Source organism: Cyprinodon tularosa, unplaced genomic scaffold (assembly GCF_016077235.1).
Source record: "Cyprinodon tularosa strain WSP-4 unplaced genomic scaffold, ASM1607723v1 ctg461, whole genome shotgun sequence".
In the NCBI taxonomy this organism is placed as follows: Eukaryota; Metazoa; Chordata; class Actinopteri; order Cyprinodontiformes; family Cyprinodontidae; genus Cyprinodon; species Cyprinodon tularosa.
In genome coordinates, this window is record NW_024039187.1 from 177,667 (window position 1) to 197,939 (window position 20,273).

The 20,273-nt window shown below is 41.3% G+C and overlaps 1 protein-coding gene across 1 annotated transcript in view; it reads right to left on the minus strand.

Annotated features, from left to right (window-relative positions):
• Positions 1-20,273, minus strand: part of carmil2 (capping protein regulator and myosin 1 linker 2) — an 81,364-nt gene that overhangs the window by 46,039 nt on the left and 15,052 nt on the right. The window contains exons 4-18 of the mRNA XM_038301142.1: positions 17,784-17,843; positions 14,950-15,071; positions 11,924-12,021; positions 11,737-11,807; positions 11,593-11,666; positions 11,441-11,516; positions 9,749-9,837; positions 8,389-8,483; positions 8,150-8,236; positions 7,858-7,967; positions 4,835-4,912; positions 4,625-4,701; positions 3,462-3,566; positions 1,581-1,650; positions 1,416-1,497 (exon numbers count right to left, since the gene is read on the minus strand). Coding sequence (XP_038157070.1) covers positions 1,416-1,497; positions 1,581-1,650; positions 3,462-3,566; positions 4,625-4,701; positions 4,835-4,912; positions 7,858-7,967; positions 8,150-8,236; positions 8,389-8,483; positions 9,749-9,837; positions 11,441-11,516; positions 11,593-11,666; positions 11,737-11,807; positions 11,924-12,021; positions 14,950-15,071; positions 17,784-17,843 — 1,294 coding nt within the window. The remainder of the gene's footprint in view (positions 1-1,415; positions 1,498-1,580; positions 1,651-3,461; positions 3,567-4,624; positions 4,702-4,834; positions 4,913-7,857; positions 7,968-8,149; positions 8,237-8,388; positions 8,484-9,748; positions 9,838-11,440; positions 11,517-11,592; positions 11,667-11,736; positions 11,808-11,923; positions 12,022-14,949; positions 15,072-17,783; positions 17,844-20,273) is intronic.

Sequence of the window (20,273 nt, forward strand, 5' to 3'; positions counted from 1 at the left end):
CAACCTATCTGAGACACAGCCCTGTGCCCTCACATACTGTTAGCGGCCAGTGAGGTAGTCCAGAATCCAATGGGACATGTACTGGTCCACTGCTGAAAGCTGCAGCTGAGTCCTGGGTGGATGGTGTTGAAAGCAGTAGAGAAATCAAAGAAGATGATCCTTGCAGTACTTCCAGGTTTTTCTAGGTGAGTTAGGGCTGGGTGCAGGAAGATGATGACATCATCTGCCCCAATCCCAGGCTGGTAGGCAAACTGCAGTGGATCCAATTGAGTCTTCACCAGGGGGGATAGATGGTGGAAGACCAACCGTTTCCAGTCCATCACAGGAGAAATTAGTTTTTACAGACAAAAACCACAAAGTTGAGCAAATAAATTAATCCTGGGATTGGTGAAGATTAAAGCTGCTCAGTCTGGTTTAGCTGCTTTGAGAACATCAGTTGACCAGTGACTGTGGATATGAGCAGCTGGATTATTAGTCCACCTCTGCTTTGATTTAACCCGCCTCTGCTTTGATTTAATCCGCCTCTGCTTTGATTTAATCCGCCTCTGCTTGGATTTAACCCGCCTCTGCTTTGATTTAATCCGCCTCTGCTTTGATTTAATCCACCTCTGCTTTGATTTAATCCGCCTCTGCTTGGATTTAACCCGCCTCTGCTTTGATTTAATCCGCCTCTGCTTGGATTTAACCCGCCTCTGCTTTGATTTAATCCGCCTCTGCTTTGATTTAATCCACCTCTGCTTTGATTTAATCCGCCTCTGCTTGGATTTAACCCGCCTCTGCTTTGATTTAATCCGCCTCTGCTTTGATTTAACCCACCTCTGCTTTGATTTAATCCGCCTCTGCTTGGATTTAACCCGCCTCTGCTTTGATTTAATCCGCCTCTGCTTTGATTTAATCCACCTCTGCTTTGATTTAATCCACCTCTGCTTTGATTTAATCCACCTCTGCTTGGATGCAGTCCACTGGCAGCTGTTGCTCTCCACTGTCACCCTATGCTTTCAGACTATAAGGAAGTGGAGGAAACTGAACAGCTGAGGCCCTCTGCTGGTTTAGAAATACCAGGTAGACAAATCAGGGTTTAATGGTGAATTAAACCTAAATGTTTTCAGCTTCTTAAAGTAATGTTTTTATTTGTATCAGATCATTATGACTCTTGTGAATGTGATTTTTTTTTATCTAAAGTGAATAAAACTAAATAGATTATCATTACTTTAAATTCAACTTCTTATTTAAACCTGAAAAGTGGAGGGAGGCTTAAGATATATAAATATTTTCTAATTGTTGTGTGATAAAGGAGAGCTGTCTGCATTTCCGACACGTTTGGACCTGAATCTATGCAAGGCGTCCCGCAGGGCTAAGCCCGAGCGGAGGACAGCAGCTGTGGTGAGTGCTGATCTTAGTGTGGTTCTGCCTACTGTTGTCAGAGATATCCAGGCTTCTGATTGCTGTCGCCTCGGAGATGTGCTCCTGTATCACCTGGGCCCCAGCCGAACACAGCTGCACACAGATTTACTGTTTAGTGACAATCAGAACCTGCAGGCACAGAGTTTAGCATTAGGATGAGCTGGTTTACTGTGTACCTCACAGCTGCTGAGATCTAACTCCAATCCACAGAGATGCGTGTTGGTGGCAAGACCCTGCAGCAATAACCTTGAAGCAAAAACAGAAAAAGATCTCCATCTTAGGAAACATTCAGCAGCTGCTAGTTAAAGAAAGACAAAACACTTCTAAGAAAAGACTCCAAATCAAAATATTCTCAGTATCATGAAATCTTCAAGATATGTAGAATCCCAATCAGGGGTGGATTTAGGACATTTGAGACAAAGACAGACAGGGGCCCTCTGAATTGAGAAGACAACACATAAAACATCCCCATGTGAGATGAGATATTAGACTGTGCCTTTCCTCAGCCAATTAGAAGTAAGCTTGAACCTGTCTATGCTGCGGGTTATGCAGGGAGTTGGGAGTGAGATGACAGAGAGCAGTTGCCTCTTAACTCTAGACAAGAGTGAAATATAGATACATGCCCTTCAAGGTGTTTGAGACTCCCTAATGCTATGAACAGCAGAGAGCTGTTTGGAAATGTTTTTTATCTGACTAATGAAAAATGTTTGTCTTTAATGAAAGTTGCTTCTCTTGGGAGGACCCAATGTTCGTGAGTGAGAATTATCTTTATATGCAGGGGTGGAAAACCACGCCGCCAGAGCCTCCCTAACAGTTCAACTGTGAGTGTTGTTCTCCTCTGCAGAGCAAAATAAAACTATTTCTTCCTTTCGCAGTGCTCATTTTACTTCACAACCATTCTACAGATAGAGAAATGTTAATAGAATAGACATCCATTATCTGTTCTAGGTTGTGTCCCTCTCTTCTTGTCCCTTTTCTTCTTGTTTTCCTCTCTATGTTTTGTACTCAGCTGACTTTTCGTTCTGTCTCTGAACGAATGAAAGATTTTTTCCAAGCACTAAGCTCACTTAGCGGATTGCTCCTTCCTGTGTTTCCAAAAAGGCCAAAGTAAATAACCCAGTCCTTCTTTTCACTGTAGACAAGCCATGATCTGCTTCTCTGTTCTCCATTTTTCATTTGGATGAAATAATAGCTGCATGAATCATGACAGCAGACAAGATAGAGGGGAGCAGGAGGCGGGGTTACCAATCTACTTGCTCTGGAGAGCAGAGTTCGCTGCTTTTAGATGTTGTCTCCAAAGTCTCCAGTAGCAGAAAAAAGTCGCTAGATTTGGCGCTAGGTGCTTTTTAGAAATAAAAGTTCTAGAGGGGTCTGAAAAGTCACTAAATATAGCGACTAAAGCGCTAAGTTGGTAACACTGCTCTTTGCATCGCTTGTTTTTAAATGTTTTATATTTATTGGGCCCCCAGGAATGTGGGGCCCTAGGTACCTGCCTGGTATTGCCTAATGGAAAATCTCCTCCTGATCCAAACCACCATCTGGGGGAAAGGTTGCCGGTTCAAAACTCAGACACTTATCACTTTAGGTCCCTGAGCGGGGCCCTTAATCCCAGAATTCTCCACTCAGTTCAACCGCCTACAGACTTCCGGGATTCTCTGTGGGACCGTGGAACGACCAGTGCTCCAAAAACATGTTCAGATAATTAACCAGCAGCAGATAATCTAGCTGCTGGTTAAAGCACAGTGCTTCACAAAAGACATGAGCATCACTGCAGATTTTGAAATCGGGTTTTAAAGTAAATCTATTGGATAAAAGTTTATTCTTGATATAATGAAAAAAGAAGCTTCGTGCTTTTATTGCATCTGTTTAAACATATTTAGTTGCTTTAACACAATGGTTTCTTGTTAGCAGGGTAAGACATGAAACAATTGTGTAAAAGTAACTAACTTTGTTCAAGTAGATGCAAAAGATGCATCAATATTTTTTCAGTACATGGATATAGATAATTTTCTAAATGATGCAGGATCCAATCTAAGTAGGTTTTGAAGTAGAAGCACCTGAGAGCCTGTGGAGGCAGCTTGGTTGCAGACAGACCCACGTATCTCAGCTCACAGCTCTGACTGAAGAACTCCTGGACACTCGTGGTCACTTCCCGCACTTTCCTGCAAACACCACCATCCAGCACACTTGTTAACACACACCAACAATCTTCCTCATATGTTGAGCAGAATGGTTTAGGGTCACCTAAACTGTTTGTTCAGAATATTTATTGTGTTGAACTAGTTTGATATTCAGCCCAGAATGTGGTTGGGTCCTCGGCGACCTTCTCATACATGCAGCCCACAGGACGAGCTACAGTAACCACATTTGTAATGTCAATGGTTCATTTTTATCAACATCTAAGCTCTTCTGCTTTATCAGTTGTTTTTCTTCCACTTAAAAAGCTTGGACATAATTTGCTTTCAAACTGAGACTGCCCTCTGCTGGTTTTGCGAAGTATTGCACATTTATACAGTCTGTCCTGTTGCTGTGAAACATTCTTTAATGAAGCTCATAGAGACATAAAATGTGGATTTCTTTCAACTAGAAATTTACATTAAAAGAGAAAGTAACCTTTTTAGCTTACAACAATATGAGTGAATGAGTAAGTCTGCTGTATTTAGTAGGCGAGTAAGACAAAGGTTCCCACTTGTGGTTCTTAAATTTCAATCTCCTTCCTATTACACATATTTTTGTTTCTGCACACCGGATCCATCGGCTCCATACAGCCACTTAATGCTGCAGAGACCGGATTTAGATCAGGTGAGTCCTGATGTCTCTGAGCTTTGGGGGCCAATCCGACTTTCTCATCTTTGAACCCTTGAACCCCAGTCGGCCTCAGCAGATGGCCGCTCACACTGAGCCTGGTTCTGCTTGAGGTTTCTTCCTGTTCAAAGGGAGTTTTTCTTCTCCACTGTCGCTACAAGCATGCTTAGTGTGAGGGATTGCTGAAGAGTCAATGAGTCGATGCAATCAGCTGGTTTTCCTTTGATAGAAAACTTTGAATCAATCTGACTGGATGATCTGGTGAACTGGAAAGTGACCTGAGATGACATGATGTGAATTGGAGCTATAGAAATAAACTGAATAGAATTGTTTCAGTGGAGTTCAAATGAGGATCCGGTTCATAGGTGTTTCTGAGGCCAGTCTGTTGTTAGTGCGGTGGAAATGTACGGTTCACCTGTGGCTGAAGGGGTTTCTGGCCAGGTTCAGGTGGGTCAGTTTATAACAACATCCAGCAGACAGGGATACAAATAACTGCAAGACACATTAGAATCAACAGCTGTTATTTATGTCAGAAGATGTAGAAAGAATTATAAAAGAACATCAGCAGAAGAGTTACGTTCTGTGATCAACAGCAGGAATAATCGCAGGAGGGTTTGTCACTAACCGTGTCCAGAGGGCAGTCAGTGTCACTGAGGTCCAAGTATGACAGGGAGTTAGTCCCCGACAAGAACTTGAAAAGAAACTGAAAGACACACATGGACAGTCATGGGTCTGCATTTACTGCTCTATAGCTGCAGGATCTTTATGTGTAAAGGAACTGAAAGGTCTGCAATAAAAAGTCGGAACATTTTTCTAAACAAATGTTTTCTCAACTTTCTCTAAAGTAAGAAATTGGAATATAGCTCATTAATAAATGTGTATACATTTTTTTCTTGGAGTCAGAAATTCTTCCTTAAGCTTCTCACCACACTTACTGGAACTTTAGTCCATTTCTATGAACAAAATTATCACCTTTCTTCAACTCACCTTCACATATTTCTAATAATTTTTAATCGGAATCTGGTCAGGCTTTTATTGGCTTCTCAGAAATATTTATTTGTTTACCCTTTTTGCCCTGTAGCTAGCTTGCTAGTGTTTCCCAGCGCGATTTTCCATCTGGAGGACTTACTTGGACCAATTAAACACTCCAGTGCCTCCAGCCTAAAGGCTGGGTTTCTTGATTTTATGGATTAACTTCATGTTTGGATGATGTCACATAAAGAGAGCGGTGTTTGCTCCACGGTCTACCTTCGTTTACAGGTGAGCCTTCAGATCACTCAGAAGCTGACAGAGTTTTAAAGGAAAAGTTCGGTCATATTAAATCTGAAATTATTCCATACTGTTTAATAAATGATCAGTGTTTTTAATTCAGAGTAATTTTCATGTGAATGTGCTTTACTGGAGGCATCCATGTTTGTCAAAGAACACTACTGCCACCTACTGGTTTGTGACGTCACGGTGCGGTATCGGCTGTTGATCAAGTCCCAGTGCTGTATCTGGTGTTTGTCACAACGCGCTATTATCCAAGTATTCTTGAAAACATTCTTCTTCCAAATGTTGGCTACATATTACGTATTTTTTCTCTGGCCAGAAGTTCGATGGCAAATCCTCCCTCTTCAAGTTGGCGATCCAACGACCAACCCGTCCGTGGAGGATCAGGAATCAGAAAGGTGGAATAACTCTTTTCTCCACTTTTACCCGATGTATTCCAGCATCCAGCTGCCATGCACGTGGGCATTGTCAGTTTCACTATAGCTCTGGTGAATTTCAATGGTGAAGTCCTCTGGAAATCTTCAATAATTGTTGTTGATTGCAGATGTGTCTAGTAGTTCCCATTGATTTTGCTTGTAAAGCGGGGAGAATGGCGCTAGGCTTACCGCACCGTGACGTCACTGCTGGAAGATGGCAGGAGGGAGGGGTTACTTTATTTGGGCAAAAATGGCCGCTCCCAGACTCAGTAATTGTGATGAAAATTATTGTTCTTATTTTTTTTTACTGATTAACAGTAAATTCATTAAATAATCATTAAATTAGTTTTAGGTATAAATAGTGATCCATTGATTATTCTTTGCTGACCAGACTTTTTCTTTAACATCATCATCTTCCCAAATTAATAAGAGGAATCTCAGTTTGAACTTGAAGAAAGTGAAAACATTTCTCATTAAAAAGTGATTAAGCAAATGGTTCCCCTAGCTGAGCTATGGTGAGGAGATTATTGTGTTTTTGTCCAGTTGATCAACCTGGTATTTACAGAGAAATGTTGTCATTTGGACGTGATTTTATCCACATGTGGAGCAACGACTGAAACGGAATCGACATCATGAGAGGAATGAAGTGGCTAAAGGCAGCTGCTGAGGACTCTGACTGTCACATACAGGCCATGTGGAGATGATTGTCACACAACAACATCTTAAGAGTTCATCGCATTGCTTCTTGTCTGAATATTTTGTCATTTTATGTCTTGAACCTCAGAATGTTTCCTGGTTTTTTTATTTATTGGCTCTCTATCTTGTTCAAACTATTTTTAATATCAGACAAACAAAACTGAGCTATCTGAACTTGTCTGAAATGAAAATATAACCGCTCCACTGATAGATAGTAAATTAACCACATTTTTTATTTTTATGTCACTAGTAGCTCGTTTTTCTGACAGTAGGCACACAGGAAAGGCGGTATGAGAGATAAATGCAGCAAAGGAGCACAGGTTGGATTCAAACCCGGGTCAGCCGCATCGAGGACTAAGGCCTCCATACATGGGTCGTTCACACTAACCACTTCTCCACCTGCACACCCAAATTAGCCACATTTATTGGTGCGGTAGCACTAGCATCATCTGATATTACTGCTATTGCACCTGTAGAATGAAATATCACTTAAATAAAATATCTCCGGCATCATGAAGTAGATCATCATTTATAAAAAAAAAAGATGAGAAACAAAATCATTGCCAGCTATCAGTCTGAGAAGATCTACAAAACATTTCATTTGCCTGAGAATCACAATGAGAGCTGTTAAGAAATGGAAAATAGATGGAAGGTTTTCCAGCAAGCGTTTTTTTTACTGAAATTACTCAAAGAGAGAATCAACAGCTCTTTCAGGAGGTAACAGAAGAACAACTAAAGGCTGAGGCTGAACAGACTGGGCAAATATGGAAACATGCAAACTCACTTCCAACCAAGACCCATCTCACATTTGACAAAAACATCTTCAGGATGGCAGAACCCCTTAATAAAGAAAGGTTTGGAGATAAAGACATAAGAGCTCAGCCTGTTCTGTAAAGCATGTCTGTAGCTACTGTCGTTCTCAGAATGGCTCAATGAGCCAAAGGTCCGATCTCAGAGAGCTCCAGGAAACGTTTGCAACTAAATCTGGTTTAACTACTAATTGTTTATCTGTGGAGCTGACAGATGGAAAGACAGGCAGACAGACGGAAAGACGGACAGACGGAAAGATGGACAGACAGACAGATGGACAGACGGACAGAAAGTCAGAAAGCCGGACAGGTGGACAGACAGATGGGCAGACAGACAGACAGACTGTAAAACAGACAGATGGACAGACTGGTGGACAGATGGACGGATGGACAGATGGACAGACAGACAGACAGGCCGTTAGACAGACAGACGGACGGATTGACAGACAGGGTACCGTTGCGTCCTCAGTGACGAGGCTTCCCGGGTTACAAGACAGATCAAGATGAGTGAGAGACGTGGAAAACTGCTGGCAGGAGGATAACACCTGGCTGAGACAGCCAAGACCTATAAATCAAAGATGAAGAGTTGGATTATGGGAAAGTCTGTGTTTCAAAGATAGAAATCACATTATAGATCTCTAAAAAACTCTATAAATGTGATTACTGATTAATCTTGACCTGAGACACAAACATCAGTTCCCAGCTGCCTCTTTCTAAATCTAATGTATCACCAGGCTGCATTTGTACCTTTGGAGCTCATGGAGACCCGGCTCAGGGAGAGGACCTGCAGTCCCTCATTCAGGTGCTGGATCTCCTGACTGAGGGCGATTACACCTGATGGAAAATGTCAGATTCAGAACATCTACCAGATGCAGAGCTGAGGCAAATAAACACAGTAAAGCAGAAAATATCATCACTCTGCGTTTCACTACAACAGCCATCCCATTCCAAGGCTTATGTGAGTAAATGAGATGCTAAGGGAGCACCTTTGTCTTCCACCGAGTTGCCCGACAGATTGATGGCTTGCAGAGCAGAAGGTGGGCCTTCATGGAGGGCAGTGGCCATTTTCACAGCAAAGTCCCTAAAGCAGAATAAAAAAGATATTTCCTGTGAGCTTTCAGGGACGGAGGGACATTGCTGAACAAGAACCATGATTCTGGAACATTAACTTCAACGTTTAGCACTGAAAGAGATTTGCTTTCCAGGTTCTTCACCTGAGCTAAAGTCCTGCATTCCATCCTTGAACTTTGAAAAAAGCTCTCTATGCTTCCTTCCAGTTCAACCTTTTTTATAACAACAGTTTCATACCGGATGAAGAGAATAAAGCTAAATATAGGTAATATTTATTTATTTTAGCAGTAATTCATCTCTGGTAATTCTGTTAGTGCAAGGACGTAGGTTTGATTTCAGACACTATTGGTCTGATGCTATTGGTCCTATGCAAAAATATGCATTGCTGTTTTTTTATGCTTGATGTGAAAATCAGGGCCCATTTCGTTTAAAGAGAAAAGCAGCATCTCTTGCTATATTTATAAAAACATTATGAGCACTACACACACTAGATGAGGTATATCAATGTTTGAAGCATCAGCAGCTCTACTGAATGTGGAATTAGGACTTTTTTCCACTTTGAAAAGGTTTGCATTTAAAAGGATTAAGCCATAAGGTAAATACCTGCCTATTTAACCAAATATAGTTTAAATATGTCTTTTACATGTGGATTTATCTTATATTTTCTTTTGAAAATAGAATTATGCAGAGGTAAACAGAGATAAAACCCAGTCTTATCTTTTATAAGCTGTCTTCATATCATGAAACAAAGTAAAATAATACATTAAAGGAATGCCAAATGTATTTACATGAGCGTTTAATATATTATCTTCACTATAGATGTTGTACATTTGGGCTGTAATTACTTTGTTTAACTCATATCATGTATTTTATCTAGTACTGAAACAATTAATAATAAATAAATAATTTAGTAATCGATTAATCGTTAACTTGAGTAGACAGACTCTAAAACGTGCCTTTAGCTGACAGAGTGACCCACTTAGAGCAGGAATAATACCAAAATTGTAAAAAAAATAAATAAATAATAAGATTTTTGCATTTTAGATAAAGAATGTTTTGGTCTTTCAATATTCTCCATCCAGAACTCCTCTACTGCTGCAACAACGCTGTATTGTATATTATAAACATGTTATTCAGAGCGATTGTTTGTAGGGACAAGTAGGTTGGTCCAAAACTTTGTCCCTATGGTCACTATGCAAACCTGCGGCCATGTGTTAGTGATACAGATGACAGAGCCATGCCTCCTCCAACCATTTACACCAGTAAAGAACTCACACTTTTAACCCACAGTCCTCCAGGGAGAATTCCTCCAGAGTTGAAGATTTGGAGAGCAGGAATGTCAGCTGCTGCTGGACGTCAACTGACTGGGAGGAAAGAAGCAGTAATGATCAAGTTCCATATAAGCACTTAGGAAATGTCCTTACATGCTGAACTCTTCAGAAAACCACATGGATCCACATGAGCTCCTTCCAGAATGCAGGAACGGGAATAATTAGCAGATTGTTTGTGGATTAGATAGAATGATCCCGGTGTTCTGTCAGATGAGCATACCCCGTCAGACAATACCCATTTATCCCAATAGTTTATCTCTTTAGTTTTTCCATTTAGATAGTACGAAAACGAAACTTTAAACTACCTCGGGCGTGTATCCCTTTTTTCATGTACAAAATAACAATGTAATTACTTACTTTTGGATGATTCAAATTACAAACTATATTTTGGGACAATTATCCTCATTTAATTTGTATACTGTAATTCAGAAAAGCGACTTTTAAAAACAACCAGGCAGTAGAAGCTGTAAGGCCATTAAATAATCACGATTGCCACTCATGTTCCGAAACTTTATATGTGAATTAAATCCAGTTCAGCTCCCAAACTATAAATTGCAAATACAATTGTTTGTATTTGTGTGACAGAAAGGCATTGAGGAATATTTTTCAGGTGGAATCACTATTTTAAATGTCTCCATGTCTGATTTATAGGTGATTAAACAAAGAAAAAATGAAAAACATTTTGCCTCACCAAAATGTTTTTAAAATAAACTCTGCAAAACACCATGAAAGCCCATTAGAAACTCTGGTTGAACCCTCAGACGTTATAGATCCACATCTTGACTATAACTCAAGCTAATTTGGGCCACAAATGTTTTAGTGGGCGGTGTGCTAGGAGGAAATTTGCTTTTGGCACAATGCCTAAAGTGGGCAAATTATGCAAAAATGCATTTTTCCACTTATAAAGGGAATCTATGATGAAAACCTAAGATTTAGCCGTTGGTTCATTGAAATTTACCAATAATATCACCAAACTGAATAAAAAATAAGAATAACAGAGCAGCTTTTGTAACGCATGCTGGTTACATCACCTGAAATGGTCGCACAATGACCTCTGACCCCTCCTTGGAAAGGTCTGAACTTCTAGTTTCCAATGATGGCGGCCATTAGGGGGCGGGGCTAAAAATGAGTACCTGCTGTTGCATTACTCCCGCAGAGTCATGTCAGGTGGAATTTTAAATCTCATTTTATTTGTTTACACAGCTATAAAACAAAAAGTATTAGTGAAAAAATTAATTTTAAACATGTTTTAGAAATTTTAAAGCCCCATTTGAAAGGCGTGTGGATGAAACACCATGTGACTGAGTTTGGGCCATTTCTATCACTAGATAAACATGAGTAGGAGGCAGTTGGGCCTGGTACCGGGCCCGGCGGGCTAAACTGGTTAAAGCATAAGAAACCTGAATAGATTTGGTTCAGACCCAGTCTTTAGTCCTGTTTTAAACAGAGAACTCACCTCCGCATTAGCTCTCTATGTCAGTCACTTCTTATAGCGCAGCAAAATCATTTACTGAGCAACCTGACAATGATTCAACAGTGTCTGGTAGCAGCACCTCAATAGATTTATTTTCAAAGCCTCATTCAAAATATTGTACTTGTCATTTAACCCTGAAATAAGAAAAAAGAAATATTGTACCAGTTTGAGTCCTTTGCAGTAGATCTTAGTGAACCACTGGTTGAAAGACAAAGCTGCTACAGCCAAAGCTAGGTCTCTGCAGAAAGGAGAAAAAGCCAAATGTAACAAAGATAGCGCATAACTGGCCTCTAAAAAGTAGCTGGCTTCCTTACTTGCTTTCTAAATGGCTAAAGTCCTGCAGGTTGAACTTTTTCCAGTTGTGTGTGTAGTAGATGTTGTCGATGTCCTACACAAAGAGCAGCATTGTCAATATAATTCCCAGTAGCCGTTAAGCTGTTTGGTTTGTGGTGACTTACCCACTGAATCTCCTCTCTGAATGGAATTTCATTCAAATCACAAAGAGCAGCGTAGGTATCTGAGAATCCTCCTGAGATACAACATTAAATCACACAAAAAAAGGATTACAACAACGTCCAGCTTTGGTAAAGTAGAGAAGAGGTTCAGTGCTTTTAACCTGACTCTATAAAGAGGACAGGAGCTCACCACAGGGGCCAGGCTGGCTGTTCAGCTGCTCCTCTATGACACCAGTCAGTTTGAGCAGCCTCTCCTGGAGGTCCTGGGGAGCCGTCTTTACCAGCTTCCTGAGAATTAAAGTGCGGGAGGTCGTGGGGGATGAACTGAGAACAAGTGCTCTTCAAGCTCTGTCTGGTTTTACTGCACATAAACTAAATGCCTTAATGTTTGCATTGCTCATATAAGCTTTACTTTGATTTGCAATTTTTCCACTAAGTCAGACTCACCACCAGAAAGTGAAAATGGGGACAAACACGAAGGATGGCCTTACGTCAACATATCACCAGAATGATTGACAGTTAGGAGGACCACTTATTGAGGTGATCCACCGGAAAAAGACACCACAGGCGGAACTCTCTGAAGGGCTGGTGGGGACAGTCCTCACCAATAATTTCTGCTTTTTTCCCCTTTCTGCTCACTTACTGTAGCCAAAGGTAACAGAGGTTGGGTGCAGCTATCTTTGTTCAGAGCATTCTGAGTCTGTGTTTTTTTTCTCTCTCCCGCTGCTCCCATTTCCCTGCTCTCAGTGAAATATCATCGCATCTGTCACTTTGAGACATCTAATTTGATTCGCATTTCACAGATTCGCAGAGTGGCTACGTGGAGCAGGAGAGACACACAGCAGCACTCAGTGAATATTAACCGGCAAGTGCTTCGGTAGATGTTTAAGCAAAAGTTCAATCTGAAAAACTTACACAAAGAGAAAAGACAATTAGATAAAAAATGTATTGATACAATTACTCGGTCTTTGGCGCTCAGACCTCGGCAGGAAACAGCGCTGGATTTTGATAGATATGCATGAACAGGAGCGTTTCAACCGGTCTTCTGCCAGACCGGTTTAAATGAGACAGGGAACGCAGTAAGAGTCTGGGAGGAATGACGCTCTGAATGAAGCTTTAGCTACAATGGTTGAGGAGGGGGGTTGAAACGGGGTCATCTGAATGAAGTCACAACGCGCCAGTGGCGTCAAAAGTTCACACCTTTGTTACTTAATTAGAAGTATAGATACTGCAGTTTAAATACACTCTGGAAAAAGTTGAAGTATCAACTTGGCCTCTTTACTCAAGTAAAAGTGAAAAAGTACACTATATTGCCAAAAGTATTTGCTCACCTGCCTTGACTCACATATGAGCTTAAGTGACATCCCGTTCCTAATCCATAGGGTTCAATATGACGTCGGTCCACCCTTTGCAGCTAGAACAGCTTCAACTCTTCTGGGAAGGCTGTCCACAAGGTTTAGGAGTGTGTTTATGGGAATTTTTGACCATTCTTCCAGAAGCGCATTTGTGAGGTCGCACACTGATGTTGGACGAGAAGGCCTGGCTCTCAGTCTCCGCTCTAATTCATCCCAAAGGTGTTCTATCGGGTTGAGGTCAGGACTCTGTGCAGGCCAGTCAAGTTCATCCACACCAGACTCTGTCATCCATGTCTTTATGGACCTTGCTTTGTGCACTGGTGCACAGTCATGTTGGAAGAGGAAGGGGCCAGCTCCAAACTGTTCCCACAAAGTTGGGAGCATGGAATTGTCCAAAATGTCTTGGGATGCTGAAGCATTCAGAGTTCCTTTCACTGGAACTAAGGGGCCAAGCCCAGCTCCTGAAAAACAACCCCACACCATAATCCCCCCTCCACCAAACTTTACACTTGGCACAATGCAGTCAGACAAGTACCGTTCTCCTGGCAACCGCCAAACCCAGACCCGTCCATCAGATTGCCAGATGGAGAAGCGCGATTCGTCACTCCAGAGAACGCGTCTCCACTGCTCTAGAGTCCAGTGGCGGCGTGCTTTACACCACCGCATCCGACGCTTTGCATTGCACTTGGTGATGTATGGCTTGGATGCAGCTGCTCGACCATGGAAACCCATTCCATGAAGCTCTCTGCGCACTGTTCTTGAGCTAATCTGAAGGCCACATGAAGTTTGGAGGTCTGTAGTGATTGACTCTGCAGAAAGTTGGCGACCTCTTCGCACTATGCGCTTCAGCATCCGCTGACCCCGCTCCGTCAGTTTACGTGGCCTACCACTTCGTGGCTGAGTTGCTGTCGTTCCCAAACACTTCCATTTTCTTATAATACAGCTGACAGTTGACTGTGGAATATTTAGGAGCGAGGAAATTTCACGACTGGATTTGTTGCACAGGTGGCATCCTATCACAGTTCCACGCTGGAATTCACTGAGCTCCTGAGAGCGACCCATTCTTTCACAAATGTTTGTAAAAACAGTCTGCATGCCTAGGTGCTTGAATTTATACACCTGTGGCCATGGAAGTGATTGGAACACCTGATTCCAATAATTTGGATGGGTGAGCAAATACTTTTGGCAATATAGTGTATGTGCTCCAAAAACTACTTAAATTATAAAAGTATAAAGTAACCTTAAAAACAGCCAGATGCCACTATATGAATTAAAAGCTCAACTTTTTGACTATTTCTAAAAATCCTTTGAGATAGGGCCAAGGATGAGGGAGGTCTCCATCTCCCGATACGCTCTCACCTGTGTCTGACCTTTCAGACATTTCAACATCTTTTTCTGAATGCGACATGTAGCATGGCATAGACAATTCACCTTTGCAGTTTGAAGAACACCTGTTTACATACATACACACACACACACACATATATATATATATATATATATATATATATATATATATATATATATATATATATATATATATATATATATATATATATATATATATATATATATATGTATGTATAATGCACTAAAAGACATCTCTCTCACTATCTCTAACTATAAATATCAGTGTATTGTTGTTCTCTTGTGTTCTCAGCAACAGGAAATCATTCAAGAACTATATGTTTGAGCTCATTGTTGGAAAATACAAAAACCTAATGAAAGCGTTCGGGTGGAGTAACTGTAGGTCTATCAGCCCCCACCCTTAGAGCGCCCCCACCTACTTTCATTACAAAGTTGCACCCTTGTCCTCCACTACACCTTTAAGACGCAGCGCTGGTTGTGCAGTTGAACTCACCCTGGAGAAGCATCTGGGAAGATCCTCTTTAGTGACGCAGTCATGTGGCTGATCATGGCCAGGAGATCTTCATCATGTAAGACGCTAAAAGACAGACTCTGTCTGTCTATCTCCAACTCAATCTGCAATACAGCCCAATTATTAGTGACTGCACTTGAAGCATACTTCACGGTTAATATGGATTGGCTAAATTATCATATTTGTTAAAAAAATAATTAAAGGAATATTTTAATCACAGATGCTTCAAATCATTTCAACATCAAGGCTGTTGCTCCGGTCAAATAATACAGTTGGAGCGGCAACTGTCCTCATCTGGAATGGCCAAGCTCCATCTGATATCAGAGATCTGATTGTTCCTTATGTTCCTAACAGAGCACTTCACTCTCAATCTGCAGGTTTACTAGTGGTTCCTAGAACTTCTAAAGTAGAATAGGAGGCAGATCTTTTAGTTATCAGGCTCCTCTCCTGTGGAACCAACTACCAGTTTTAGTCCATGAGGCAGACACCCTGTCTACTTTTAAGGCTAGGCTTAAAACTTTCCTTTCTGATAAAGCTTATAGTTAGAGTGGCTCAGGTTATCCTGAGCTATCTCTATAGTTATGTTGCTATAGGCTTAGACTGCTGGAGGACATAGGGACCCCCGTTTCATCATTCTGTTTTATTCTATCTCTATTCTCAGAATCTTAGTTCAATCTCTAACGTTCTGCTCTCTCTGCTGTTTCTCATAGTAGCTTCATCTGGTCTGTTCCTGTTTGGCTGTGACTCTATCCTGGAGACAAATATCAGCTGTGCTGCTGCCATCAACACCTTTGTTTCTAGATGTTGGAGATTGGCCTGTTTTTCAGTGTAGTCCTGTTTCTCTGACTGTGACTAACTGGATGTGCTCTCTTCATCCTCTGACATGGGAGCTGGCTCGGAGCTCGTCTGCCTGGCTGTGTGTTTCCTGGACGGGGCCGCCTGTGGAGCTGGTTGACAGTTGCCTTTTGTATCTATGGTTCTTTTTCTATGTCTGCTTCTGTCTCCTTGAACCCCAGTGGGCCTCAGCAGATGGCCGCTCACACTGAGCCTGGTTCTGTTGGAGGTTTCTTCCTGTTCAAAAGGAGTTTTTCCTCTCCACTGTCGCTACAAGCATGCTTAGTGTGAGGGATTGCTGAAGAGTCAATGAGTCGATGCAATCAACTGGTTTTCCTTAGATAGAAAACTTTGAATCAATCTGACTGGATGATCTGGTTGAATTATCTCTGTAATTGACCTGAGATGATATGATGTGAATTGGAGCTATAGAAATAAACTTAGTAGAGCCTTGATGTTTTTCTTGTAAAGAAGCTCCTTCTTTGCTGCCCTTTGTTAACTTTTTGGCCTCACTGAGTCTATGGACTCACACCCACCTGGTGCTCAGCAGGCCCAAGTGCCTTGAGATGACATGATGTGAATTGGCACCATAGAAATGAATTGAACTGAATGGTTCTAGAGGCCATTCAAACCACATCCCTTCTCTAGGATCAGTAGTTCTACTAGAAGCATGAGGAGAAACCTGAACCCTGCAGCAGTTAGTCCACCTTCTATGTGTGTTGTTGTCGTGTCGCTTTGAGCACAGAGAAGATTTCAGGAGCCAAGTAATTCTTTTTAGACCAGGTTGAAGAAGGACCCTAATCCGGAGGTCTTCAACAGGGGGTCCATGACCCCTAGGGGGTCCACAGAGGTACTGCATGGGGATCGCGAACGCTTTGGTTGATTAGACTTTTTCTATATTCTCCCCTGCAATTTTTTCCACCAATTGAAATGTCTTTAAATCCACATTAACATGAATTCAGCAGACTGTAGTAAACAGATAAATGGAGGCAGAAGATGTCTTTCAGTCATCAATGCACACATTCAGCGACACACAGGAGCTCTTTCAAGCTGGACACCGTTTCATTCACACCTGTCCCATCAACCAGGAATCAGAAATACTTTAATAATCCCAGGGAGAAATTACTTTAGTTACATTACTCCATCTGTTATAGAGTGACTATAGGACCAGTTTGATAGAACACAATTTCATACAATATATATAATTAGGGGGTCCCAGCTCCATCTCACCATCAGTTTGGGGTCCTTGGCCTGGAAAACGCTGAAGACCCCTGATCTAAGCCATCACTGAGAGCAGCGCCTGCTTCTTTGTGCAAGGAGAAGCAGAGTGTCTGTTTTTGTCACCAAACATTGAGATACAGGCTTCATGAAGGTGATCTGAGGCTTGTTATGCTCACTAATTTGCGCACATGGAAGAGTGACACAAAAGGAGGGACAGAAAAGAGCAAAAGCTCAGAAGCTCTTTGTTCAAATGGATAGTTGAGATTTCTGAAAGGCTTCTTCCATGATTTAGATACTCTGATATAAACCTGTAGGATTGGTCTTTCTGACGTTGGACTGTCCTATGAAGCCCTGCTAAATCTATTCTCCCTATATCTATTCTCCAATGATCAAACATGAAGCAGACATGTATGGTCCATCCATACTGCAGAAGAGGAGCTGATCTCTTGTGAAAGTGGGCGGGCCGACCTCCTGATTGTTCCTCTTTATTTTCAGAGAGTCTTTAGTTTCAGTCGCCTGTGGTTCGATCCTCTTTATTTCCACCTAGACTACGTAGCATCAGTCGTTCCTATCAAGCTGCACGTCCTTTATGTTCACCTGCTGCTTTCAGACATCCTCTAATTGTTTTAAAAGCAAATTATAGGGTTTGCTTTTATAAAGCTTTTTCATTAAGGCGAAATATAAAGATTTAAATTTAAGCAAAGAATAAAAGGAAAACAAAATGATGTAAAATTGTATGTTGAGTTAAAAGCCTTAAATACCTTTGTAAGACTGTGGATGTTGATGGAGGAAATCTCCAGGTAGCTGAATGTGCTCTCCACCTGTAAACAAAGAAGGTTAAAGGTAAAGTCCGCTCATATTCAGCATTCAAACTTCTGAAAATAGGAAATTATTACATACAGGTGCTGGTCATAAAATTAGAATATCATGAAAAAGTAGATTGATTTCTGTAATTCCATTTAAAAAGTGAAACTTGTATATTATATTCATACATTACATACAAACTCATATATTTCAGATGTTTATTTTGTTTAATTTTGATGATTACAAATGACAACAAATGAAAATCTCAAATTCATCATATCAGAAAATTAGAATATTACTGAAGACCAATAAAAACAAAGGATTTATAGAAATGTTGGCCAACTGAAAAGTATGAACATGAAAAGTATGAGCATGTACAGCACTCAGTATTTAGTTGGGCCTCCTTTGGCCTGTATTACTGCAGCAATGCGGCGTGGCATGGAGTCGATCAGTCTGTGGCACTGCTCAGGTGTTATGATAGCCCAGGTTGCTCTAATAGTGGCTTTTAGCTCTTCTGAATTGTTGGGTCTGGTGTATTGCATCTTCTTCTTCACAATACCCCATAGATTTTCTATGGGGTTAAGGTCAGGAGAGTTTGCTGGCCAATTAAGAACAGGGATACCATGGTCCTTCAACCAGGTACTGGTAGCTTTGGCACTGTGTGCAGGTGCCAAGTCCTGTTGGAAAATGAAATCTGCATCTCCAAAAAGTTGGTCAGCTGCAGGAAGCATGAAGTGCTCTAAAACTTCCTGGTATGTGGCTGCGTTGACCCTGGACCTCAGAAAACACAATGGACCAACACCAGCAGATGACATGGCACCCCAAACCATCACTGACTGTGGAAACTTTACACTGGACTTCAAGCAACGTGGATGAAGTGCCTCTCTTCTTTTCCTCCAGACTCTGGGACCTTGATTTCCAAAGGAAATGCAAAATTTACTTTCATCAGAGAACATGACTTTGGACCACTCACCAGCAGTCCAGTCCTGTTTCTCTTTAGCCCAGGCAAGACGCTTCTGACGCTGTCTGTGGTTCAAGAGTGGCTTGACACAAGGAATGCGACAGCAGAAACCCATGTCTTTCATACGTCTGTGTGTGGTGGTTCTTGAAGCACTCTCTCCAGCTGCAGTCCACTCTTTGTGAATCTCCCCCACATTTTTGAATGGGTTTTGTTTCACAATCCTCTCCAGGGTGCGGTTATCTCTCTTGCTTGTACACTTTTTTCGACCACATCTTTTCCTTCCCTTCGCCTCTCTATTAATGTGCTTGGACACTGAGCTCTGTGAACAGCCAGCCTCTTTAGCGATGACCTTTTGTGTCTTGCCCTCCTTGTGCAAGGTGTCGATGGTCGTCTTTTGGACAACTGTCAAGTCAGCAGTCTTCCCCATGATTGTGTAGCCTATAGAACTAGACTGAAAGACCATTTAAAGGCTTTTGCAGGTGGTTTGAGTTAATTAGCTGATTAGAGTGTGGCACCAGGGGCCATCAATTTTGAACCTTTTCACAATATTCTAATTTTCTGATATGATGAATTTGAGATTTTCATTTGTTGTCATTTGTAATCATCAAAATTAAACAAAATAAACATCTGAAATATATGAGTTTGTATGTAATGTATGAATATAATATACAAGTTTCACTTTTTAAATGGAATTACTGAAATCAATCTACTTTTTCATGATATTCTAATTTTATGACCAGCACCTGTACTGTTTAATAAATGATCAGTGTTTTTAATTCAGAGTATTTTTCATTTGAATGTGCTTTACTGGAGGCAACCATGTTTGTCAAAGAACACTACTGCCACCTACTGGTTTGTGACGTCACGGTGCGGTATCGGCTGTTGATCAAGTCCCAGTGCTGTATCTGGTGTTTGTCACAACGCGCTATTATCCAAGTCATCTTGAAAACATTCTTCTTCCAAATGTTGGCTACATATTACGTGTTTTTTCTCTGGCCAGAAGTTCGATGGTAAATCCTCCCTCTTCAAGTTGGCGATCCAACGACCAACCCGTCCGTGCAGGATCAGGAATCAGAAAGCTGAAATAACTATTTTTTTCCACTTTTACCCGATGTATTCCAGCATCCAGCTGCCATGCACGTGGGCATTGTCAGTTTCACTATAGCTCTGGTGAATTTCAATGGTGAAGTCCTCTGGAAATCTTCAATAATTGTTGTTGATTGCAGATGTGTCTAGTAGTTCCCATTGATTTAGCTTGTAAAGCGGGGAGAATGGTGCTAGGCTTACCGCACCGTGACGTCACTGCTGGAAAATTCCTTGTTGACCAGACTTTAAATAAGAGCCACGCATCATGACATCAGGAGAAAACTCAGATAGAATCTATAGAACACACCATAGAGTGTGAGCTTCAATTAATGCTATTGCTTTTAGAAGGGATTGCTGGAAAGTTCTTGTCTCAGTGGGATCTGCTGACCTTCCAGTTCCA